This window comes from Panicum virgatum, chromosome 5K (assembly GCF_016808335.1).
Source record: "Panicum virgatum strain AP13 chromosome 5K, P.virgatum_v5, whole genome shotgun sequence".
NCBI classification, from domain to species: Eukaryota; Viridiplantae; Streptophyta; class Magnoliopsida; order Poales; family Poaceae; genus Panicum; species Panicum virgatum.
Genome location: NC_053140.1, coordinates 11,344,400 through 11,364,907, shown reverse-complemented (window position 1 = coordinate 11,364,907; position 20,508 = coordinate 11,344,400). Strand labels below are relative to the sequence as shown.

The window sequence follows — 20,508 nt, the reverse complement described above, 5'->3', positions numbered from 1 at the left end:
AAATTGCCTCTTAATTCTTCTCAACAAACTTTATTTTCATTAATCTTAATACAAAGAAGAACACTAATACAAAGAAGAACACGCATGTGTGTTGTATACCACACTCGCACCATACATACCATTATAAAGATTTCGTCCCATCTTTTGTCAGGGAATCCTACATAGAGAGGGAGACGGATCCCACCGTTTTTCTTTAGGAAAAAGTTCATTTTTGACCCCTCAACTCTTTTGTTTGTCCAACTTTAACCCCCAACTACGAAACCGGGCACAATGGATACCTCAACAATTAATACCGTGCAACTTTGCCCCCCCCCCCGACCCTTCTGGGCGGTATTGAGCTGACGCGGCGAGTTTTGACCGTAGTTGACCGATGACGTGGACGAAACTGGCCACATGGAGGAGCCACGTCAGCAGCCTCTCTCTCGTCGCTCCCTTCCGACCTCCACGCGAAGCATCCTCCCAGCCTGCGGGTCGCCGCCGCCGCAGTCTCCCCTGCGGGCCGCTGCCGCCGTCTCCCCTCCGGGGCCACCATTGCTGCCCCCTCCCCCGCGCTAACCGTGGTTTGTCAGCAAGAAAATGAACGGCGCCTGGGACTCGCCGTGGAGGTTGACAATGGTGGCGCCGGGTGGTTGCGGGTGGCCGGGGCAGGGCCGCTCCGGCGAGCGGCGCACGCGGCCAGTGGGTGGAATCGAGGGAGGAGGTCGCAGGGCTGCTACTGGTGCGGGGAATCGGAGAATGGCGGAGTGAGGTCGCCGGATTTCGAAATGGGGCGGAGCTCGCCTCCTACGCGGCAATAGCGCAGGCGGCGACGCCGAGCTCTCGCGTGGGCGCGGCGTGCGATGCGCGGGTGGCGAGGCGGGTGCGCGTGTAGTAGACGACAAGGCGAGGCAGCAGGAGGGTTGGGGTGGCTTCCCGCGCGCGCCCTTGCCGGCTGCCGCGCACCGTCGACCGGCGTGCGCAGCCGCTCGCGCACCCTGCCGCCTCTCGCGGCCCCGCCTGCCACCGCGCGCAGGGGAAGAAAGGAGAGGCCGCAGGGGAGAGGTGGCGGTGCGGGGTGGAGCCATGGGGGATGAAGGGAGGAGGAAGAAACGCCCCGCCCGCCCCGCTGCCGGTCCGCCCCCCTGCTTGCGCTGAGCTGTGCCACCGAGCCGCCTGCTCCGCGAGCTCCGGCGGATGCACTACCCTGCTCCGCCACCCCCTCCCGATGAGCGCGCCATGAGCTCCGGTGGCTGCGCCACCCCTACTCCCGCAAGCCCCGACGAGGTAGGGTGGTGCGCCTGCGCGTGGCGTGGGGAGGAGGACGGGGGGCGCGACGCTGGACCTCGGCACGGGGACAGAGAGGAGCTGGGGCCGGCGGCGCGAACATGGGGCTGAGCTCGAGGCTACCCGGCGGCGGGAGCATGAAGAGGGAGAGAGAAGATGGTGGCGTCGGCAGTGAAGAAGGGAGAGAGAATGGGTATGACATGAGGGGTCAAAAATGGACTTTTTCCTTTTCATTAAGAGAAAGCAACCCGACTTCATCCGACCGCAGACCCCCCCCCCCCAGCCCGAGAGGGCCAAGTCTTGCGACGAGCATAGCGAGGGAGATTTTTTTACCCCTGCACTACACGCTGGAAAATCCGTCCTTGACGGGGATCGAACCCCGGCCGGCAGGGGGCGACCATACCTCAACCCCTCTAACCAACTAACTAGACTAGAGGAGCTGCCCCCCCCCCCCCCCCCCAAGGGACAATACACCTGAAACGATTTATCTAAAAAAATACGCCTGAAATGTGACCCATGTTTTATTGGAAAAGATACATGTGTAAATCTGGTGGGTACAATGCATTTGCATAGGCATGCTCTGTTATTGATGTACAATCATACAGACACTCCATTGCACAGCTATGCTCACTCAGTTGTTGTGGTCCTGTATGCATATGGTGTAACGCCCTCACTGCCTGTTTCCCCTTTCCAATGGTAAGTAACTTTGTGTTGTTGAGACAACAAACAAATCACAACAATTCGACTGTTATTCACAAGCCATAATCAGTTTCAGCAAGAGCTGTCCATGAACTCCACAAGAAGCTCCTTCACCGTGCCTCTGTCTGGCATCTTCCCTGCGGCGCCGTAGATAGGAGCCATCCCCCCGCTGATTGGGCCCGGGTTTGCTTTCACCTGCAAATGCCAACCATCATGAGAAAGCAAGGTCTTTCCTAGCGACTGAATGGATCAATGCAGTAGCAACTAGGCGGCATGACAAGCGTTGAGCTACTCACAGTGTTCACAGAATCTTGCAGGTCCTTCAGGAACTCCCCATAAACAGTTGTGTGTTGGAGGGTCACGCAAATGTGTAAACTGAATCAAAGAATATTACCAGATTAGGTCAGTGCATGGATTGATTATGAACTTAGAATACCCATCGCTGACGGAATTAAGATACAATTGTTTGTCTGAAAATAGGATTACCTGTTAGGTCTCTGCAGAGCATTAAGGTGCCAGCCTTTCGATGACATTATGTCATTCACCTCAAATATGTCGACAACATCTGAGCCGAATGCCACAACGGTCATGTCTGGTTTCCCAATCACAAACAGTCCTGGGATCTCATCAATCCTGCACAAACCGGGAGAATCTTTAACGATAGCCACATCATAATTCATTTCAAGCATCCAGTCAAAGAAACTTTATAGGAAAGCACATCTATTACTTTTTTAAAGAATTGTATAGAAATATTACAAATGTGCTAATTAATTTGGCATTTGACAATGCATGCAAGTACTAGAAAACAATTATTTATGACAATACTATTAGTTCAAATAAAAATTATAGTAAATAAACAAAATGGGTACAACATATAACTACAGTAAGTCTGTTTTTTTGTCTTTCATTTATATAGTCCAGCATTCAGGCACTTTGTGCAAACAAGTTTACCCTCTTTGTATTTTCTTTGAAACTTCCATGATACGACTTGTACTGTCCAAGTAGCCTGGAATAAAAAAACAATAGTATACATCACAATTATTATTTTATTTCCAAGTCACTACCATACTAATGAAATTTAGAATAAATTTGTTACCATTCAGTCCAAGAGACATCATAGCAGCCCAAGCTCCTGCAATTAATCCACCTGGCCTGCTTCCAGCAATGGTGGGAGAAATATAAAGCCCACCGGTCCACTCGGTAACTGAATAAACAAGGAAACACAAGCTCCGCTATAAAGCACTGTTCAAACTTTTGAACAAGACACAGTACTCATGTTTGACAAGGCAAAGCAATTTAAGTGATTTTCAGCCGAAAGTACTACTTGCAACGGATATATATTTGATTTAAAGGATACATTGGCAATTTCTCCAGACCGCTTGAATAAAATTAGTAATAATTCTTCCAGCTATATTCCCAACATGTTCATACCTGCTAAGCTGTTAAAATTATGTATCTTTCCATAATGGAAATGATGATATGAAAGGAGTACACATAAAAGTCAGAAGTTTCATTTTATTTTGGAAGGACGAGCTTACCAGCAACAAATTGATGCTGAATTCGTTCATAATATCCAGAGATGTCAGAGCCAATCACACGGAGAGGGAAATGTTAGAATTTGATCGAGTAAATAAGTCAAGACAGATATGCACGGTTATTTTTACCTTTCTAATTTCATGATTTCTGTACAGGACAACACTTGTGCCCTTTGGGGCTAATCCATACTTATGAACATCTGATGAGATTGATGTAACACCCTTGACAGAAAAATCAAAAGGAGGAATAGGGTACCTGCATATTGCATATAAAATACAGACCAAAACACACTGTCAGACACTCAAAATTCACAAAGGAATTAATGGACCTCATTGATGTACTGCTATTCTTCCCAGAATCCAGAAAACGACTAGTGTGCCACAAAAGGAAAGGAATGAAACAAGTTAAACCTATCAAACATATTCACATGCTGATTTTATATCAGAAATTTAAAATTTTTGAAGCTTTTTTATTTCCGTTTAAATCATGGATCACAAGAAGTAAACATATTACTCTCATATTTTTTGCGAAAGCACATATTACTCACATATGTTGTTATCATGTATCATATTCAGCCGTAACCATTTTAAAAGTTTATTTATCCTAAATGAGTGACAGTTTTTACATAGAGGCAATTGGTGTTGACTGGCAAACAAATCTAAAAAGATTCCTGAACCTCAAATATCTACGTAGAGAATTCAAATGAACGAAATGTTTTAAGAAGAAAACTTTTAATCATTTGAACTGCTTCAAGTTGGGGTGGGCAAGATAGAGTGGCTACATGAAAATTTTGCAACCTACTGGAGTCATGGTATTAATGTTCTCAAATGGTCAATTGCTCAATTCTAGGCATTCAGCATTTTACTTTTATTGGAATGAAGAAATAATTTTTAGGCCAAGTAACTGTAATAAATAGAAAGGTCACCATGAAATGTTCTATTTAGATCTTCAAAGTGCATATACCTAGTAAAATCATATGACTAGGAAAAGGAAACAGCTATGAAGGGAGCTCATACCCAAGCTTACAGGCAAAAGGCAATACGAAGCCACCAAGGCATAAATCAACATGCAAGCAAATGTCATAGCGTGAAGCCAGCTCCCCCAGTTCCTGGAGATATGAGGTGAAGCAACCAACAAACCAGCTTATGCATTAGGAATAACATAACAAAGTAATATTTTAAAATGATAATAATTTAGCTTCATACCTCAATAGGATCAATTAAACCATGCGGAAATCCTGGTGCAGATCCAACCATCTGTATAGCAGGAGTTTGTTAGGGAACATTATATATAAAAACACATATGAGTAGATGGAAGACTTCCCAGTGAAAGATGAAAGTAAGCACCATACAGTTACATAGAAGTAGAACAAATACAACAGAACAGTTTGGGTTAACTGGAGAACAAGGACATCGAGGACCATTGTGACTTAAAAACATGCAAAAGCTTACCATTATGGTGTTTCCATTTATGCATCGCTTGAATCCTTTCACATCTGCAAGAAACTCTTTGTTCACAGGCACACGACGCACTTTAATATTGAAATATTCAGCAGCCTTGTCATATGCAGAATGTGCTGATTCAGCAATTATCCTGCACAATAACATTTTCTTACCATGGAGACAACAAGTTGCAAATCTTTCAAAAGAAAAAGGTACTGGTCGAGCAAATCAAACATAATCGATCATTATCTCACATTTCAGGCTTTGTAATTCCTTTCTTTGATCGCATATAGTCACGCGATGTTTTGACTGCTAATAATATGCTTTCAGTTCCACCAGATGTCATGTTGCCGCAAATTTGTCCACCGGATGATTTTTCTTTGCTGCCAAGCAAAGCAGCTGTCATTGCAACTACTTCAGCTTCCATGTGTGCCACACTCTTGAATACATCTTGATGCAGCGGATTAGTGTGTGAAAACCTGAAAAAAAAGTATTATTGATGTGGTACCCGTTCCCAACAAAGTATGTGGACATGTACAATAATGTAATGACTAGGGTCCGAACAAGTGATGGTGACACATATGACTTTCCGATTAAGATAGGACTACATCAAGGATCAGCTTTGAGCCCGTATCTTTTTGCCCTAGTGATGGATGAGGTCACAAGAGACATACAAGGTGATATTCCTTGGTGTATGCTTTTCGCTGATGATGTCGTGTTAGTTGATGAAAGCCGTGCGGGAGTGAATAGGAAGCTGGAGTTGTGGCGGCAAACGCTAGAGTCCAAAGGTTTTAGACTTAGCAGGACTAAAACTGAGTATATGAGGTGTGACTTCGGCGCCACTCATGAGGAGGGAGATGTTAGTTTGGAAGGCCAAGTAGTGCCCAAGAGGGATACCTTTCGATATTTGAGATTGATGCTACAAAGAGATGGAGATATTGATGAGGATGTTAGTCATAGAATCAAAGCGGGATGGATGAAGTGGCGCCAAGCATCTGGCGTCCTTTGTGACAAGAAGGTACCTCAGAAGTTAAAAGGCAAGTTTTATAGAACGGCGATTAGACCGGCAATGTTGTATGGTGCGGAATGTTGGCTTACAAAAAGGCGGCACGTCCAACAATTAAGTGTTGCAGAAATGCGCATGTTGCGTTGGATTTGTGGGCATACAAGGATGGATCGAGTTCGAAATGATGATATATGGGATAGGCTAGGGATAGCACCAATTGAAGAAAAGCTTATCCAACACCGGCTGAGATGGTTTGGATATGTCCAACAGAGACCGCCAGAGGCACCAGTGCATAGTGGTATCCTAAAGCACGACGGTAGTAATATGAGGAGAGGCAGGGGCCGGCCGAAGTTGACATGGGAAGAAACAATTAGAAGAGATTTGAAAGACTGGAGTATACCTAGAGATTTGTCCTTGGATAGGAGTGCTTGGAAAGCCGCGATTCTCGTGCCAGAACCATGAATAATGGTCTTTGTTGGGTTTCAACTCTAGCCTACTCCAACTTGCTTGGGATTAAAAGGCTTTGTTGATGTTGATGTTGATGTATTGATGTGGTACCCGTAGTAGACAGGACACAGCAGAATTTGAGTCTAAATAGATGATATAAGACTTAAAATAAACTAAACAGAATCACGTGTCAACTTTGAGCATTGGTTAGAAAAAAAGGCATTCCTCAAACATCAGCAATAGTTCGGAATTCATTTTTCATTCACTAATGGATCCTGAATGCATACGCCTGAACTTAATACAATAACAGCTACCTATGTCTGCTATACTGCCTATTATGCGGAGAACAAAATATAGGATTTAGATGAGACTTCGCAAAAAGAATGTGTACATTGGATCAATCAAGATTGGAAGGGACGTGAGAGAAATATCAGCCTTACATAGAGTAAGCTTTGTTTATCAATTCAAAATGGCCCTCAGACTCACTTCCAGCGATATATCTGCAAAAAAAAGTTAACCAATAAATTAAATTAATGTGAAAAATAATGAACAGAACAAAGGCTGATAATTAATAAATTGGAACTTTCTGTGCTGCACTAGTTTCAGTTTATTGTCTGCGAGAATGAGGTGCGCGTACACTGTGCCAGAGCACTTTCCCTGCCAGTCTACATCTTTGGCCTTCAATGTTTCAAGATCCTTTATCACTTCCTCACCAAGGCCAATGGTTGGCAACTCAGCTCGCCGGTTGTTCTTGGACGAGGTCCCACCAGATTGCATCTTGTCAACAACCTGACACAGTAGCAGCAAGGAAACGTCGTGATGTTTTGAGGATATCCTGTTAGATTTTTTTTTGCAAGGAATATCCTGTTAGATTTCATATAAAGGTACTCCCTCCATGCTTTGGGAATGTAAATCATGAATAACTTTTAAGTTGTTGAGTTTCAAAATACAAAAACCATATGAATAGATTTATCTTGAAAAACATTTTCATAAAAATATAAAAATGTCACTTTGCGCTAAATATTTTTATAAAAATAAGAAGTCAAAGTTAAACTTTGGAGATCGTGTCGCTGTCCAAAATGACTTTCTTTACGAGTACCGAGGGAGTATTTAATAAACAACAATACAGCATTGATCAAGCAGCGCAAGCCTTAGAAGGTACCGTGCACGAAAGCAGCTAGCTAAGATGCGAATACTCAGCCAGATTTAAAGGAGGAGAGTACTGTAGCAGTGTAGCACCGAAAAGGAAACGGACGGACTCCGTGGTGCAAACTGCAAGAACGTATCAGTAAGGGGAAGCTTGGCCCCATCCCCCATGGGCATCAGCATGTGAACAGTACTGACAACGAGGCGGCGTGCGGGACTTTGGCTCTTTGGTCTTTGCCAAGATCTAAACTCGATTCAGAAAGCATCTTTTTTTCAAGACGCGTACGTCAAAACTTGTTGACGGAAACACGTTGGTTGTGGCAATAAGCTTCTTGCTTACTACGGAGTACTACTATCCTAAGGGGAAGGGAAACAGTGACTGGCTATCTAACCTCCCCGGCGAAATCCAATTCCCTTTGTTGGCCGTATCAGAAATCAATCTATCCTTACACAATTTTGCAAAATGAACTAAACCCATCAGCAGCTAAGCACGGAGGGTAGATTGATTTCTGATACGGCCAACAAAAAACGCGAGCGCATCTCGATTGGCGCAAAGTAAGAAGCGGCGAAAAGGTTTGGATTTTTCTTTGTTTCTTTCCGGCGTGTAAGGAAAAAGGAAAGATATGCAATGCAACAGCCATGAGGCGGCCACTCACCTTCTTCTTCTCCGCCGCGATGTAGCCGGAGACTCCCGGCAGCAACCTGCGGGAGAGGCATAACAGAGAGATGAGCATCGAGCAACGCTAGTGCATGCCAGCAGGCAGGCGTGACCAAGGAATCAAGCAACAAGGAAGGAAGGAAGGAAGGAAGGAAGGAGGGCGGCGGGGGGGCGCTGACTTGACGGCGGCGATGGCGATGGCGACGAGGCCCCGGTCGGCGACGGCGCTGGCGGCGGCGTGGACGAGGCGCGCGACGAGGAGCGCGAGGAGCGGCGCGGCGACGAGCGCCAGCGGCTCGCAGCGCGCGAGGCGGCCGTTGGCGGCCGCCCGCAGGCGCAGCGCCAGCTCCGCCGCCGCCTCCATGGCCGCCGTCGTCGCCCCGGATTCGATCGGATTGGTGTGGTGTGGGGCGTGTGTGGCGGTGTCGTGTTGCGGAGGGGGATCGAGCTGTGCTGAGGAGCGGATTGAATTGTTATATAAGCCGAGGAGGAGGAGGAGGCACCGAGCCCCGAGGTGGTGGAGCCGTGGAGGTCAGGAGCTGCGGGGTCGGAGGCCGGAGGGAGGGGTGAGCACGGGGGACAGTGGCAGGCTGGCAGCCGCCGCGCCCGGCAACAGAGAGGAATTCTGAACGAGCGGGGCGGAACAGTCGCCGGCGCAGCAGCGGAGACAGTAGCAGGGTTAAATTTTTCGGTCGAATTTCGCCGAAATTCGGTGTTTTTTTTTCGTTTTCGCTAGTTACCGAGAAGAGAAATTTCGGTATTTTTCGCCATTTTTCGTTTTCAAATTTAAAAATTCAAAAATATTTATAAAAAATTCGAAAAAAATATGATAAAAAGCTAGGTGTTCTTCTGAGCAAATAGGACTAGAACACACTTAAATATAAAATCATTTGCTAGGCTAAAATTACATTTTAGTTGAAAAACAAGGTTATTTGTAGTCTAATGAGGTAGAATTTATAGTTTTTTAGTATCCGATGCAGCTTGTCATTTCTCCAGACCCCTCCTCGCTCTATACAAATTACATTTTAGGAATTCTCTATACAAATTGAATCAAACAAAAAATTCAAACACTGTCACATGAATTGATAACCAATTCAAATCATGTTTGTCCTGGATTTAAAACAACTTTCAATTGGATCAACTAATGTCCCTAAAAATTTATAGGAATATCCGCCATAACAAGAATAATAAAAGTCCAGTTGAGGCCTAAGAGAGAAAATGAAAGTTGTCACATGAAATGACAAGACTTTTAATTGGTAGTTTTTGAAATAATTAAATAACTTTCAAATCATTGCTCAAATTAAAAAGTTCCTGAAACAAAAGTTGTAGATCTCGAAAAACTGAACAAAGTTGGTATTCAAAAGTTTTTCATTTGACCTCGGGAACAGTACGAAAATCACAACGGACATCATTTTCCGGTCGAAATCACCGAAATTTCGGTCGAAATCACCGAAATTTCGGTCGGAATTCACCGAAATTTCGTTTTTTGAATTTTAATTCTCTTTCCGTTCGGAATTAGCGAAATTTCGGCCGAAATTTCGTTTCCGGCAAACGGCGGGATTCGGAAAAAAAACGAAAAGGTAAACCCTGGACAGCAGTCAGCAGGGGAGCAAAGCAGGCGGAACAAGGCACGGCGATCAATGTTTTATTTTTTATTTCCCTTTTTTTAACAACAGTGCTAATATTTTTTTTGAAATAAAATAGTGCTAATATTTTTTTTTGAAATAAGAAAATAGTGCTAATATTCTTCGACGACGCCTTTACAGATTTTTAATACGGTTCAAGAACGGGGTGAAGTCAGCAAAGGCGTCCGTGCTCGGATGCGGCCCGAGTCGAGTGAGGCCAATAAATGTGCCCGTTGACAAGTTTTGCACGTCACCATTTTAGCCAAAGTACCGGGCTTAGCCGTAGCTTTGATTCACCCGAATGTCACGGATATGTTCCCCCCTTTGCTAAACTATGCGTGTGAGGTGTCAAGTGTAATGATAATCTAGAATGGCTTAGAATTAGTAGTAAGAATTGTGCAAAAAATAAAAAATAAATCTCTTCTTTATGGCACGTTCACTGATATCATTATGGGCCTTTGAAATATTTTTTTTCCTTTGCTAGTGGCATACCTTTTCAATGTTTTGATGTACAACTGTACATATTCTAAAATGGCATCTAGCGTACTAGTAGTACGTTGTGGTTTTTTTTTAGACAAAAGATCGTGTTGAATTTGCGCGTCACCAGTCCGCTCCTGTCCTTCTAGAAGCAATGGAATTGGGGTGCCTGCGGCCTGCTAGACCTAGGAAATCTGAAGACCATAGAAGTAAACCGCATCGAAGTCTTACATGGCGTGCTGAAAGCACCTGCTGCATGCTCCCTCCTTTTCTCTTCTTTTCTTTGGCCGTCCTTAATTAGTACATGTTGTCAAACTCCTTTTTGGCGTACTGAGCATAGCATCGACACTAATCATGTGGAAACCACAAGACGAAATTCCCTTTCTCCCATCTATTAGGGAGGACCGAGCTTAGTCCAGTCTGAATGGCCGTCCTGCGCAACCCAACTGAACCTTGTCAGCATGCCAAAGTTGTTTCTTCCTGCAAGTTTGTCACGAGCAATACAGAAGCTGCATCCATCATCTGAATAGCACGCGAACAGGCGCGCACTCGAGACTGAATTGAATTAATCCATTCACTGTGCCCGCCCACCTTGACTTTTTCAGTGTTATTCTCTGCTGAAACCTTCTGACCGTTTCAAGCATTGACACAGGACCAGGATTGAAGTTTCAGAAGCAACTTGCCATATTTGACAGGGAGTCACACTTGCACTCTTGTAGCACAAAGAATGCACACCAAGATAAATCCATTTGACCACATTTTATAGCTCTAAGCAACCAAATCAAGCACTGAGTATATATACGCATACGCTAATGCCTGCAGCAACTATCAAGTACATGCACAACTAGTAGCAGGTTCAGATCAAGGAAGCTGGAGGGAATGGATCACCCTCTCTACTCTGACTGACAAGGAGAGGCTTGGAAACCCACCATGGAATCTCACGAGACATCCATCGAAAGGCATGGCCCCTCTGCCACGAAGAGCCAAGGCAAGGAGAAGAAGGAGCGGTTCCTGGACTTGCTCAGGCCGGGCAGTTCTTCCATCCAAGAAACTATGGTTGCACCGCTCCGTGGACTGCCGCGCCCTGCGCGGCAGGTGCAAGGCCTGGGCGTGGCACCCCACGAACGCGGCGCTCCTCGTGTGGCTCGCCTTCGTCGCCGCGGGCATCGCGTTCGTGCTCCTGCTCGTGACGGGGGCGCTCAACTCCGCCGTGCCCGGCGCGCGGTGGCGCCGGCGGTGGACGGAGGCGGCGAACCAGGTGCTCAACGCGCTCTTTACCATCGTGTGCGCGTACCAGCACCCGCGGCTCTGCCACCTCCTCGCGCTTCTGCTCCGGTGGCGCGACGCGGACGCCCGCCGCGAGCTCCGAGGCGTGTACTGCCGCAACAGCGCCGGCGGCGGCGGCGGCGCGCGCCGGGAGCGGGAGCGCGTCCATGTTGGCGCGTCGTGCTGCTACTGCTCAACGCCTCGCGCAGTACGCCTACTGCGCGCTCTTCTGGGCCTTCACTAGCCAGACGCGCCCCGACTGGGCCGTGAACATGTGCATGGCACTCAGCGTCGGCTTCGCGCTTTTTTCATTTTTATATTAAAAAAAATAAAATTTCAAAAATATATACCGAATAGGAAAATTTTCAAAAATAGATACTTGTCGCCCCCCTAATGGGTGCCTGTCGCCCATCTAGTTGGCGACATGACCTAAATGTAGGTCCTGGCGCCCAGGGCGCATTAAACAGTGAACTTGTAAAAATAATATAAAATCGTAGAAAAATCATAAAAATACAAACTCAACTGTTATGGATTCTACGAAACAAGATCTACAACTTTTGTTACATAAATTTTTTAATTTGATCAACATATCTTGCTCTATTTTAAATAACAGTTTAATACATTTTTATTTAAATCTCAAGATCCATCCTTTGGATGCATGTCACCTTTGTCCAGAGTGTTGCATATGGTGAGTATAGACTTGTACAAAATTGGTAGGCCCAGAAAACATTTCTAGAATAAGTTTTTAAATTAAATCTTGCAATATGTCTAGTTTAAATGGGTTATTTATCCATGGTGCTATACTGAGTATTAGAAGCCATAACTTTTACAGTACCATTACTTTATTTCCTAAGAGCTATAAAAAAGTTTGGTAAATTTTAGATAAGCACAACTAGACCAAATGAATTATTTCAGATTATTCTAGGTACAAGAACTATTTTTCTTGATTTAGATACATTGATCAAATGAAAAATTTTATGTAACAAAAGTTGTAGATATTATTTCATAGAATCCAGAACAGTTGAGTTTGTATTTTTCCGATTTTATATCTATTTTACAAGTTTACTGTTTAATGCGCCCTAGGCGCCAGGATCTAAATGTAAATTTTTTTTACATTTAGGTCCTGTCGCCAACTGGATGGGCGACAGGCACCCTGTCGCCCAGGCCCCCCATTTTTGAAAATTTTCCTATTCGGCATATATTTTTGAAATTTTATTTTTTAAAATATAAAAATGAAAAAAAGGTGTCGGCTTCCCCGTCGCCGCCGCCCTCTACATGGTCTACGGCCCGCTCGGCGGTGTGAAGTCGTCGGTGCTCCCCCGGCAGCAGCCCCCGCGGCCACCGGCGGCTTTTTTATTTTTATATTTTTTAAAAATGTTTTTTACAGAAGTATATTTTCGATTTCACATTTTACTGTTTTATACCCCTACCGCCCGGCAGGGACCTATATATAAATAAATATAAATGTTTTTTGCGCGGAGGCCCCTAGTTGGAGCCTGCCGCCCGGCAGCCCGCCCGCCCGACGGGGGGGGGGGGGCAGGCTCACCCCCCAATATAAAAGCTGAGTCCCTTCCCTCGCACACTCATTTCCTGTCCACGAGATCCAGAGAGGGGAGAGGGAGAGAGGAGGGGTGAGGGAGGTAATTCCACCGCGCGAAGCTGTAAGGATCGATGGGCTAAGAGGGGTGGTGAATTGAGCCTTTTTCAATTTCTAAAACATAATAAAGCAACCTTAACCTATGCAATGCTAGTAAGGCATCAATTCACCAACCGGATAACTAAGCTACCTACACAAGTTATGAGAGAAATACCGGGAAGAAAAGCCTAGCAAGGTAGAGCTAAGTTATGATCTCTAAGCCAAGCACATGAATAAATTGCATGAAAGAAAATGCTTGAATAAAGAGAGTGGACAAGAGACGACCGGATTTTTTCCCGTGGACAAGAGACTAATTTGCTTACGGTTCATACCTTGACTTCCTGGGAAACTAATGGGAATTTCTGGGAGTTGACGCCTATAAGTAGTACGAAAGAATGGCAACATTACATGCACGCAGTTCTTGAAAGTGGGTGGCCTCTCGCAATAGTAATTCAGATTCAGCCGAAGGCCGGTGATTTAGGTGAAGGGTCAACACACACAACATCTGACTGGAATGAAGAGATGGAAGAGGATAAAGAATAAGAGAACGTGTAAGCTCTAGAACCAGAACTACAAGATTTAGCAGATGAAGGCGAGCGGATACCTGGAATTGTGGAGGACATGGAGAAAGAAGACCAGGATGCGCGAATAATGGAGCAATGTGGGGACTCATCGGACGATGAGAGCTTCCCAGTGCTAGGCGAATGGCGTGAAGAGGGTTTTGGGAATCCAGTGGTACAAGATATTAGGAGTTCGGAGTTTGAAATAGCAATAGGGTACTGTCATTCTAAGTTTACTATTCTATATTTCACTATCCAAAAACTAAATCTGTTCTAATTCATAATTATTTTAGAAACAAGTCTATAATAGTTGAGAAATATTGGTTAGCTGCGGTTCGGATTCAAAATCCGGCAGGGCTTCACCGGTGGAATTACCTCTCTCACCCCTCCTCTCTCCCTCTCCCCTCTCTGGATCTCGTGGACAGGAAATGAGGGTGCGAGGGAAGTAGCTCAGCTTTTATATTTGGGGGGGGGAGTCTGCCGCCCCCCTGCCAGGCGGGCGGGCTGCCTGCCGCCCCTCCACCGGGCGGCAGGTGCCGGCCGCCTGGCTGGGGGCGGCAGGCTACGGCCAGGGGCCTCCACGAAATTTTTTTATGTTTATTTACATGTAGGTCCCTGCCGCCCCCCCCCCCCCCCCCGCCGGACGGTAGGGGTATAAAACTGTAAAATGTGAAACCGAAAATATATTTCTATAAAAAACATTTTTAATAAATATAAAAATAAAAAAGCCGCCTGCCACCGCGTAGGGCATGGAGGACTGATTGGGCCTGCTTGTTGGGCTGTGATCTGAAGTGTTTGTTGGGTCACTCGCGAACGGGACGAGAGATTGAGCCGAAATCGCACAAGTCGAATTAAAACGGTTGCACATCAAACCTATATCGGACGTAATGAATACTCCATGATATATCAATGACGACGCACAAATACAAAAGCTGATACTTAATCATATTTATTTATCGATGAGATTGGCATCATATAGTAGTACCCTGGTGTGCCCAGAGAATGAAGACCGAGTAGAGTGAAGTGATGGGTCAGACGTGCGCGTTGACGGCGCCGCGGGCGAGTCCAGCACCAACTCCCCCGGCTCCCTGGGCCCCCGCTTGGCCGGCTCCCAGCTGCGCCGCACTGGCGCTTCCGGATTCGATGGCGACACCCCCGGCGGCGCTTCTGAATTTGACACCGACGCCCTGCGCGGTGGCAGCGGGGCTGCCGGCTGCCGCGACGACGAGGATGGCGACGAGGAGGAGCTTCATCATGCTCGCCATCTTCTCTGATCCCTCCCTGAAGGCCCGAAGATTCGCTCTTTGCTTGCCACTGGTTTTGGATCGCGAGCTGCTTGTTGCGAAGAAATGAGGAAGGGGGAGTATTTATAGGAGGCCCGGAGGCCACCATCATCAATCATGCATATCCTTTGGATTTTGGAACTAACCAATAATACAAGATCATTTCACTGTTGGGATCAAGAAAAGAAGAGGAGGCGTAGATCTCGGGTCCACGTACGGATAGGGGAGGATCAGAGAACGCACGCATGCGCCGCCCCCATGCTCGGCTGCTCCGTTTCCCTCTGAACTGAAAAATCAGATCAACATTGCACAAGTACACTGGGCTCACGTTGCCGTTGGAGAGGGGGTGGATTATCCACACCCATACCCACATATTACCCATCCCCATTTAATCCATATCCAAATGAGTGGATAATTACCCAATAGTATAAATAATTCAATGGGTAGGCAATAGATCTGCAAGTGAAGTTGGATGAAATGCATTCCACATCAAGAGCCGGACCCTAAAAATAAAACCTTGCGTTCACATTATAAAATTTTATCAAAATTGACTGAAATTTGTTGGAGATGACTCAGTGAAACTCTGAAGCCGGCACACATCAAGAGCCGGACCCTAAAAATGCTCCAACACCCTGAAGACCTGGCTGTCCTGGCTGCTGCGGGACGAGTTCGGTGTGAGTGTACAGCTGAGTAATCATCCCGAACATCGCCATCATCCCCTGCTGCATCTGCTGGAACTGAGTGTCTGTCCTCTGTGAAACTCGGTCAATAAGGCCGACAAACCGCTCCTCCGCTGCAACACGCTCTCGGGCGGCCTCCCTCTGTATGGCTGCTAGCTGAGCCTCATGGGCTCTCCTGGCCTCCTCCTGTGCTATCTGGTCCTCTCGCTGCTGAGTAACAAGCTGCTGAAGTAGAGAGGTGAGCTCGGACGGCTGAGTCACCTGAGACTCTGTAACTGTAGCTGCTGCCGGTGACTCTGGGCTGGCTCTCTGGACCCCCCTGCCTCATGGTCGTGACTAGCTGGGGCTGCTGCAGGGAAGTACTCGACGTCCTCGAAGGAGTCTGACTCAAGCTCAGACCAGTGTATCTCATCATCTCCTCCGGGAAGCTGGGCCTCGGCAGCTAGCAGTGCCTCATCCTCCTGTGCCACTCGGGCCTGTGCCTCTGGGGACAACTGTGCCATGGCAGCTCTCTTGGCCTATCTGCCTCTCCTCCGGTCCTGGGGAGCTGTTGGACGGTAAACTGGGAACCGGGGAGCCTCGTCCTGACGGTAGACTGCAATGACGGGTGACTCAGCTGGCACGATCATAGAACAGATATAGCTGATCCAGTGAGCATACAGAAACTGCCTCACGACCCCCATCCCGTCAGTGAGCACCTCCTCGATCTCAGCCAGAATAAAGTCAACAATATCGAACGGCTCGTGAGTGAGGATGTGAAGTAGTAACAGCTGCTGCAAGCCTGTAAACCCCTCTGGGTAGCCACTCCTCGGCAACAACGTCCTCCGGAGGGCCATGTGAACTGCGTACGCCTCCGGGGTCAGCAAGCTGGGCACTCTGGCATACGACGCTGGAAACGGCTGGCGGAAGCACTGAGAGATCGCCTCGTGAGAAGGTGCAATCCCGCCAATCATAGCTCTGCGCGGTGGATCTGCGTCTCCATATACCATCTCGTGCAAAGAGACGTCAACCAAGTCATCTCCAAGTATCCCTGCTATAGTCGCCCTGGACAGACCAAAGACCTGGCCTCCAAACACGAAGTGTACTGCTCTGCGCTCTGGAGCTATCCAAGCTGTGGCATAGAACACTCTGACCCAGTCCTCGATAAATCTGTTCTGCTCTATCTGGAGTAACCTGGGCAGGCCTCTGAAGTGAGCGAAGTGCTCTCTGACGTCTGCTCCCCCTGCGGCTGTCCTCAGTGACACCCAGTCAAGCACTCTGTGCGGGAAGATCCTGTGCCCCGCCTCTGGTAGGTCTCGTAGAAACAGGCCTGAAGAAGCGTTCAGAACCTACATTTGACCCTGCTGTCACGGGTCACGGGGAACCAGTCCTCCTCCTCAACACTCCACCTGAGACTCTTGACCTTTGCCGCATTGGCCTTGGTCAAGTTCTGGAGCAGCACACCTGGCTCCAGACGCACAACAGTGTCCATACGGAACACTGCGCGCTCGGCCTCTAGGGCTGCTGCTGCTGCTGCTACGGACCTGCGAGGCTCCTGTGGCTGGTGACCTCCTTGCGTCCTTGGTCCAGTGCGACGCTTGGTCACTGGCGAAGTCTCTGCTGCTGGGGACGTCTGCCGAGTGTGGCCAGACCATCGTAGAATCGGTGACTCGTGTGTGCTCTGCCCCTGAGACTGCTCAGACTGCTCTGCCTCTGAATCTAAATCTGCAGCTGTATCTGAGTGATCTGACTCTGCTGCTACCTCAGTCGTGGCTCTGGTGGCCCTGGCACCTCTGACTCGACCCATACCTCTGCCTCTGCCCCTGCCTGGCGGATCCCTGATCGCGAACGGGCGAGCACGGCCTGACGCCTGCTCCTCGGCGGCCTTGGCCACCATCTCGGCCCTCTCGGCCTCTCTCTCTCTGCGCGAGTCCGCTTGCGGACAGGCTTCTCCACAACTACCTCCTTCCCCTTCCTCTTTTCACGTCCCATCTCAAACAGGCAAAAAACTCGAACACCTGGTGAGCGTGGAGCGGCTGCGGCTGCGGTGTAACCGGCGAGGATGTGCGGCTGCGTGAGCGGCGCGCGGCGTGGGAGCGACGGCTCTGAGCTCGGCGGTAGCACAGAGTGGCAAGTGGTGGCGGCGGTGAGCAGCAAGTGGTGGCGATGCGAGGCGCAGGCGGCGGCGAGGGCGTGGTGCGGTGGCGGCGGCTACGCGCGCAGGCGGCGCAGAGGGCTCACAGGCGGCGCGGCGTGGTGCGGCGAGCGCGCGAGGATGGCGTACGGCGGTGGCGGCGCGGGCGCACGGCGGCGGTGTGGAGGAGCGGATGGAGCGGCGGCGGTGTCGGGAAAAACGAGGGCAAAACAGGGAAGTGAAGCCGGCGGCGCGGGGGCAAGAGAGATATATGACAGGTGGACCCCGCGAATTTTTTTTTATCACCGGTTGATCTGACGCTTAGGGTCTGAACGCTGGTTGATTGCGTCGGTGTAGTTTACCCGAGACTCCACCAGATCTGCATCTGAACGCCGGTTGAACCGATGCTTCGACAAATGAACTCGCCGGTTGAACGATTCAAACGCCGGTTGATTACTAGGTCAGATGTGAACTGGCGTTCACCGGTTGATCCGATGATTTGGCTTTTGTATACGCCGGTTGAACGCCTGAAACTTGACTGAGCTGAGACAAAACTCAGTAACGCCGGTTAAACCGATGATTTAAAACCTTTTAAGCGTCGGTTTAACCGGTGAACCCAAAAACCTTCTCTCAGCTCACTCTTCTATGCTAAGTCCAATAAACTTGTAAAACTCAAATAAACTCAAGTTAATGGACTTGCATAGGCGACTTTACCCCTCAAAATAAATAGGAAAGCACACTAGCTTAAATAATTTTCTTTTTTGAACACAAGGGAAAAGCCGCAAAATGAGACAAAGCGCCAAATAAAATGTATGAGCCTTGTCATAGGAATATTGAAGATAGAGAGCTTCAAACTCATCATGACATGACTCACTAGGCAATAACGCATCTAACACTTTGCTCTTTTCACTTTTCATGAATTAAGATCTTGTAAATGAAACAAGTCTCATTGTCACAAAGGAGTGGTATCCTATCTAGTTTCACACCAAAGTCCAAAAGGGTTTGCTTCATATATAGGATTTGGGCACAACATGCACCGGCCGCTATATATTCCGCTTTCGCGGCGGACAAAGCCACGGAATTTTGATTCTTACTTGACCAAGAAACTAGAGAATGCCCAAGCAAGTGGCAACCCCCGGAGGTACTCTTGCGATCCACACGGCTTCCGGCAAAATCCGAATCCGAGTATCCCAAGAGATCTAAGCTAGCGCCCTTGGGGTACCACAAGCCTATGCTAGGGGTGTGTTTGAGATACCGAAGGATCCTATTCACAGCCGAAAGGTGTGATTCCTTTGGGTTAGCTTGAAAGCGGGCACACAAGCACACACTAAACATTATATCGGGCCTAGATGCGGTAAGGTAAAGCAAAGACCATATCATAAAACGATAGAGGGATTGATCAACCGATTTACCGTCCACATCCAAGTCGAGATGCCCATTGGTTGCCACGGGTGTCTTGATTGGCTTGCACTCATCCATCTTGAACTTCTTCAAGATATCTTTAGTATACTTTTCTTGATGGATGAATGTCCCTTCCTTCATTTGTTTGACTTGAAAACCAAGAAAGAAGGTCAATTCGCCAATCATGGACATCTCGAATTCCCTAGACATCATGGTAGCAAACTCATGGCTTAGTTGAGCCAAAGATAATATCGTCAACATAAATTTGACAAATGAAAAGATCCCTGTTGACGTCTTTTGTGAACAATGTGGTGTCCACCCTCCCGATCTTGAAGCCTTGCATGATTAGGAAGTCACGAAGCCTCTCATACCAAGCCCTTGGAGCTTGTTTGAGCCCATAGAGTGTCTTGTGCAACCTATAAATATGTTTAGGATTCCTCGGATCTTCAAACCCGGGAGGTTACTCAACATAAATAAGTTCGTTAATAACGCCATTTAAGAAAGCACTTTTCACATCCATTTGATATAACTTAATGTTGTGATGTGAAGAGTAAGCAAGAAGGATGCGGATAGCTTCAAGTCTTGCGACCGGAGCAAAAGTTTCACCAAAATCCAAACATTCGACTTGAGAAAATCCTTTTGCCACAAGTCTTGCTTTGTTGCGTATCACCACCCCATGTTCATCTTGTTTGTTCCGAAAGACCCACTTAGTGCCGATGATGTTCTTATCTTTTGGAGGAGCTTCGAGGACCCAAACTTTATTGCGGGTGAAGTTGTTTAATTCTTCTTGCATGGCCATCACCCAATCCGAGTCCTCAAGCGCTTCCTCTATGCTAGTGGGTTCAATACAAGAAACAAACGAGTAATATTCGCAAAATGAAGCATGCTTAGAGCGAGTTCTTACTCCCTTGGAAGGACTACCAATGATTTGACCAATTGGATGATCCTTGGAGATGCGACCATGCTTCACTAGCGGTACTTGCGTGATTGCTTGTTGGGGTGGATCATGGGTGACTTGTGCTTGTGGTGGAACATTTTGCTCTTCTTGTTCTTGAACTTGGGGTGTTGGTGTTGGCACATTTTCTTGAGGTTGTGGATCATCTTTTTCTTGATCTTCATCCACTTGGGGTACCGTAGAGGTGCTTGGTGTAGACGAGGAAGGTCCTCCCCCTTGATCATTACCTTCATGCACCTCTTCCGGCTTGATATCCCCAATGGATATATTCTTCAAAGCTTCTTCAATTTCCTCATCACCTACATTGTCATAGCC

The 20,508-nt window shown here is 47.4% G+C and overlaps 1 protein-coding gene across 1 annotated transcript; it reads right to left on the bottom strand.

The window, feature by feature from the left end:
• Positions 1 to 1,760: 1,760 nt before the first annotated feature.
• Positions 1,761 to 8,786, bottom strand: LOC120706307 (sphingosine-1-phosphate lyase-like). The gene is made up of 15 exons (XM_039990919.1): positions 8,377 to 8,786; positions 8,196 to 8,241; positions 7,031 to 7,182; positions 6,834 to 6,893; positions 5,195 to 5,419; positions 4,950 to 5,091; positions 4,704 to 4,754; positions 4,515 to 4,606; positions 3,627 to 3,753; positions 3,501 to 3,516; positions 3,059 to 3,166; positions 2,914 to 2,968; positions 2,449 to 2,595; positions 2,259 to 2,337; positions 1,761 to 2,157 (listed from the first exon to the last, which is right to left on the bottom strand). The coding sequence occupies exons 1-15, from the start codon at positions 8,559 to 8,561 to the stop codon at positions 2,035 to 2,037; spliced, it is 1,608 nt and encodes a 535-aa protein (XP_039846853.1). The 5' UTR covers positions 8,562 to 8,786; the 3' UTR covers positions 1,761 to 2,034.
• Positions 8,787 to 20,508: the final 11,722 nt, after the last annotated feature.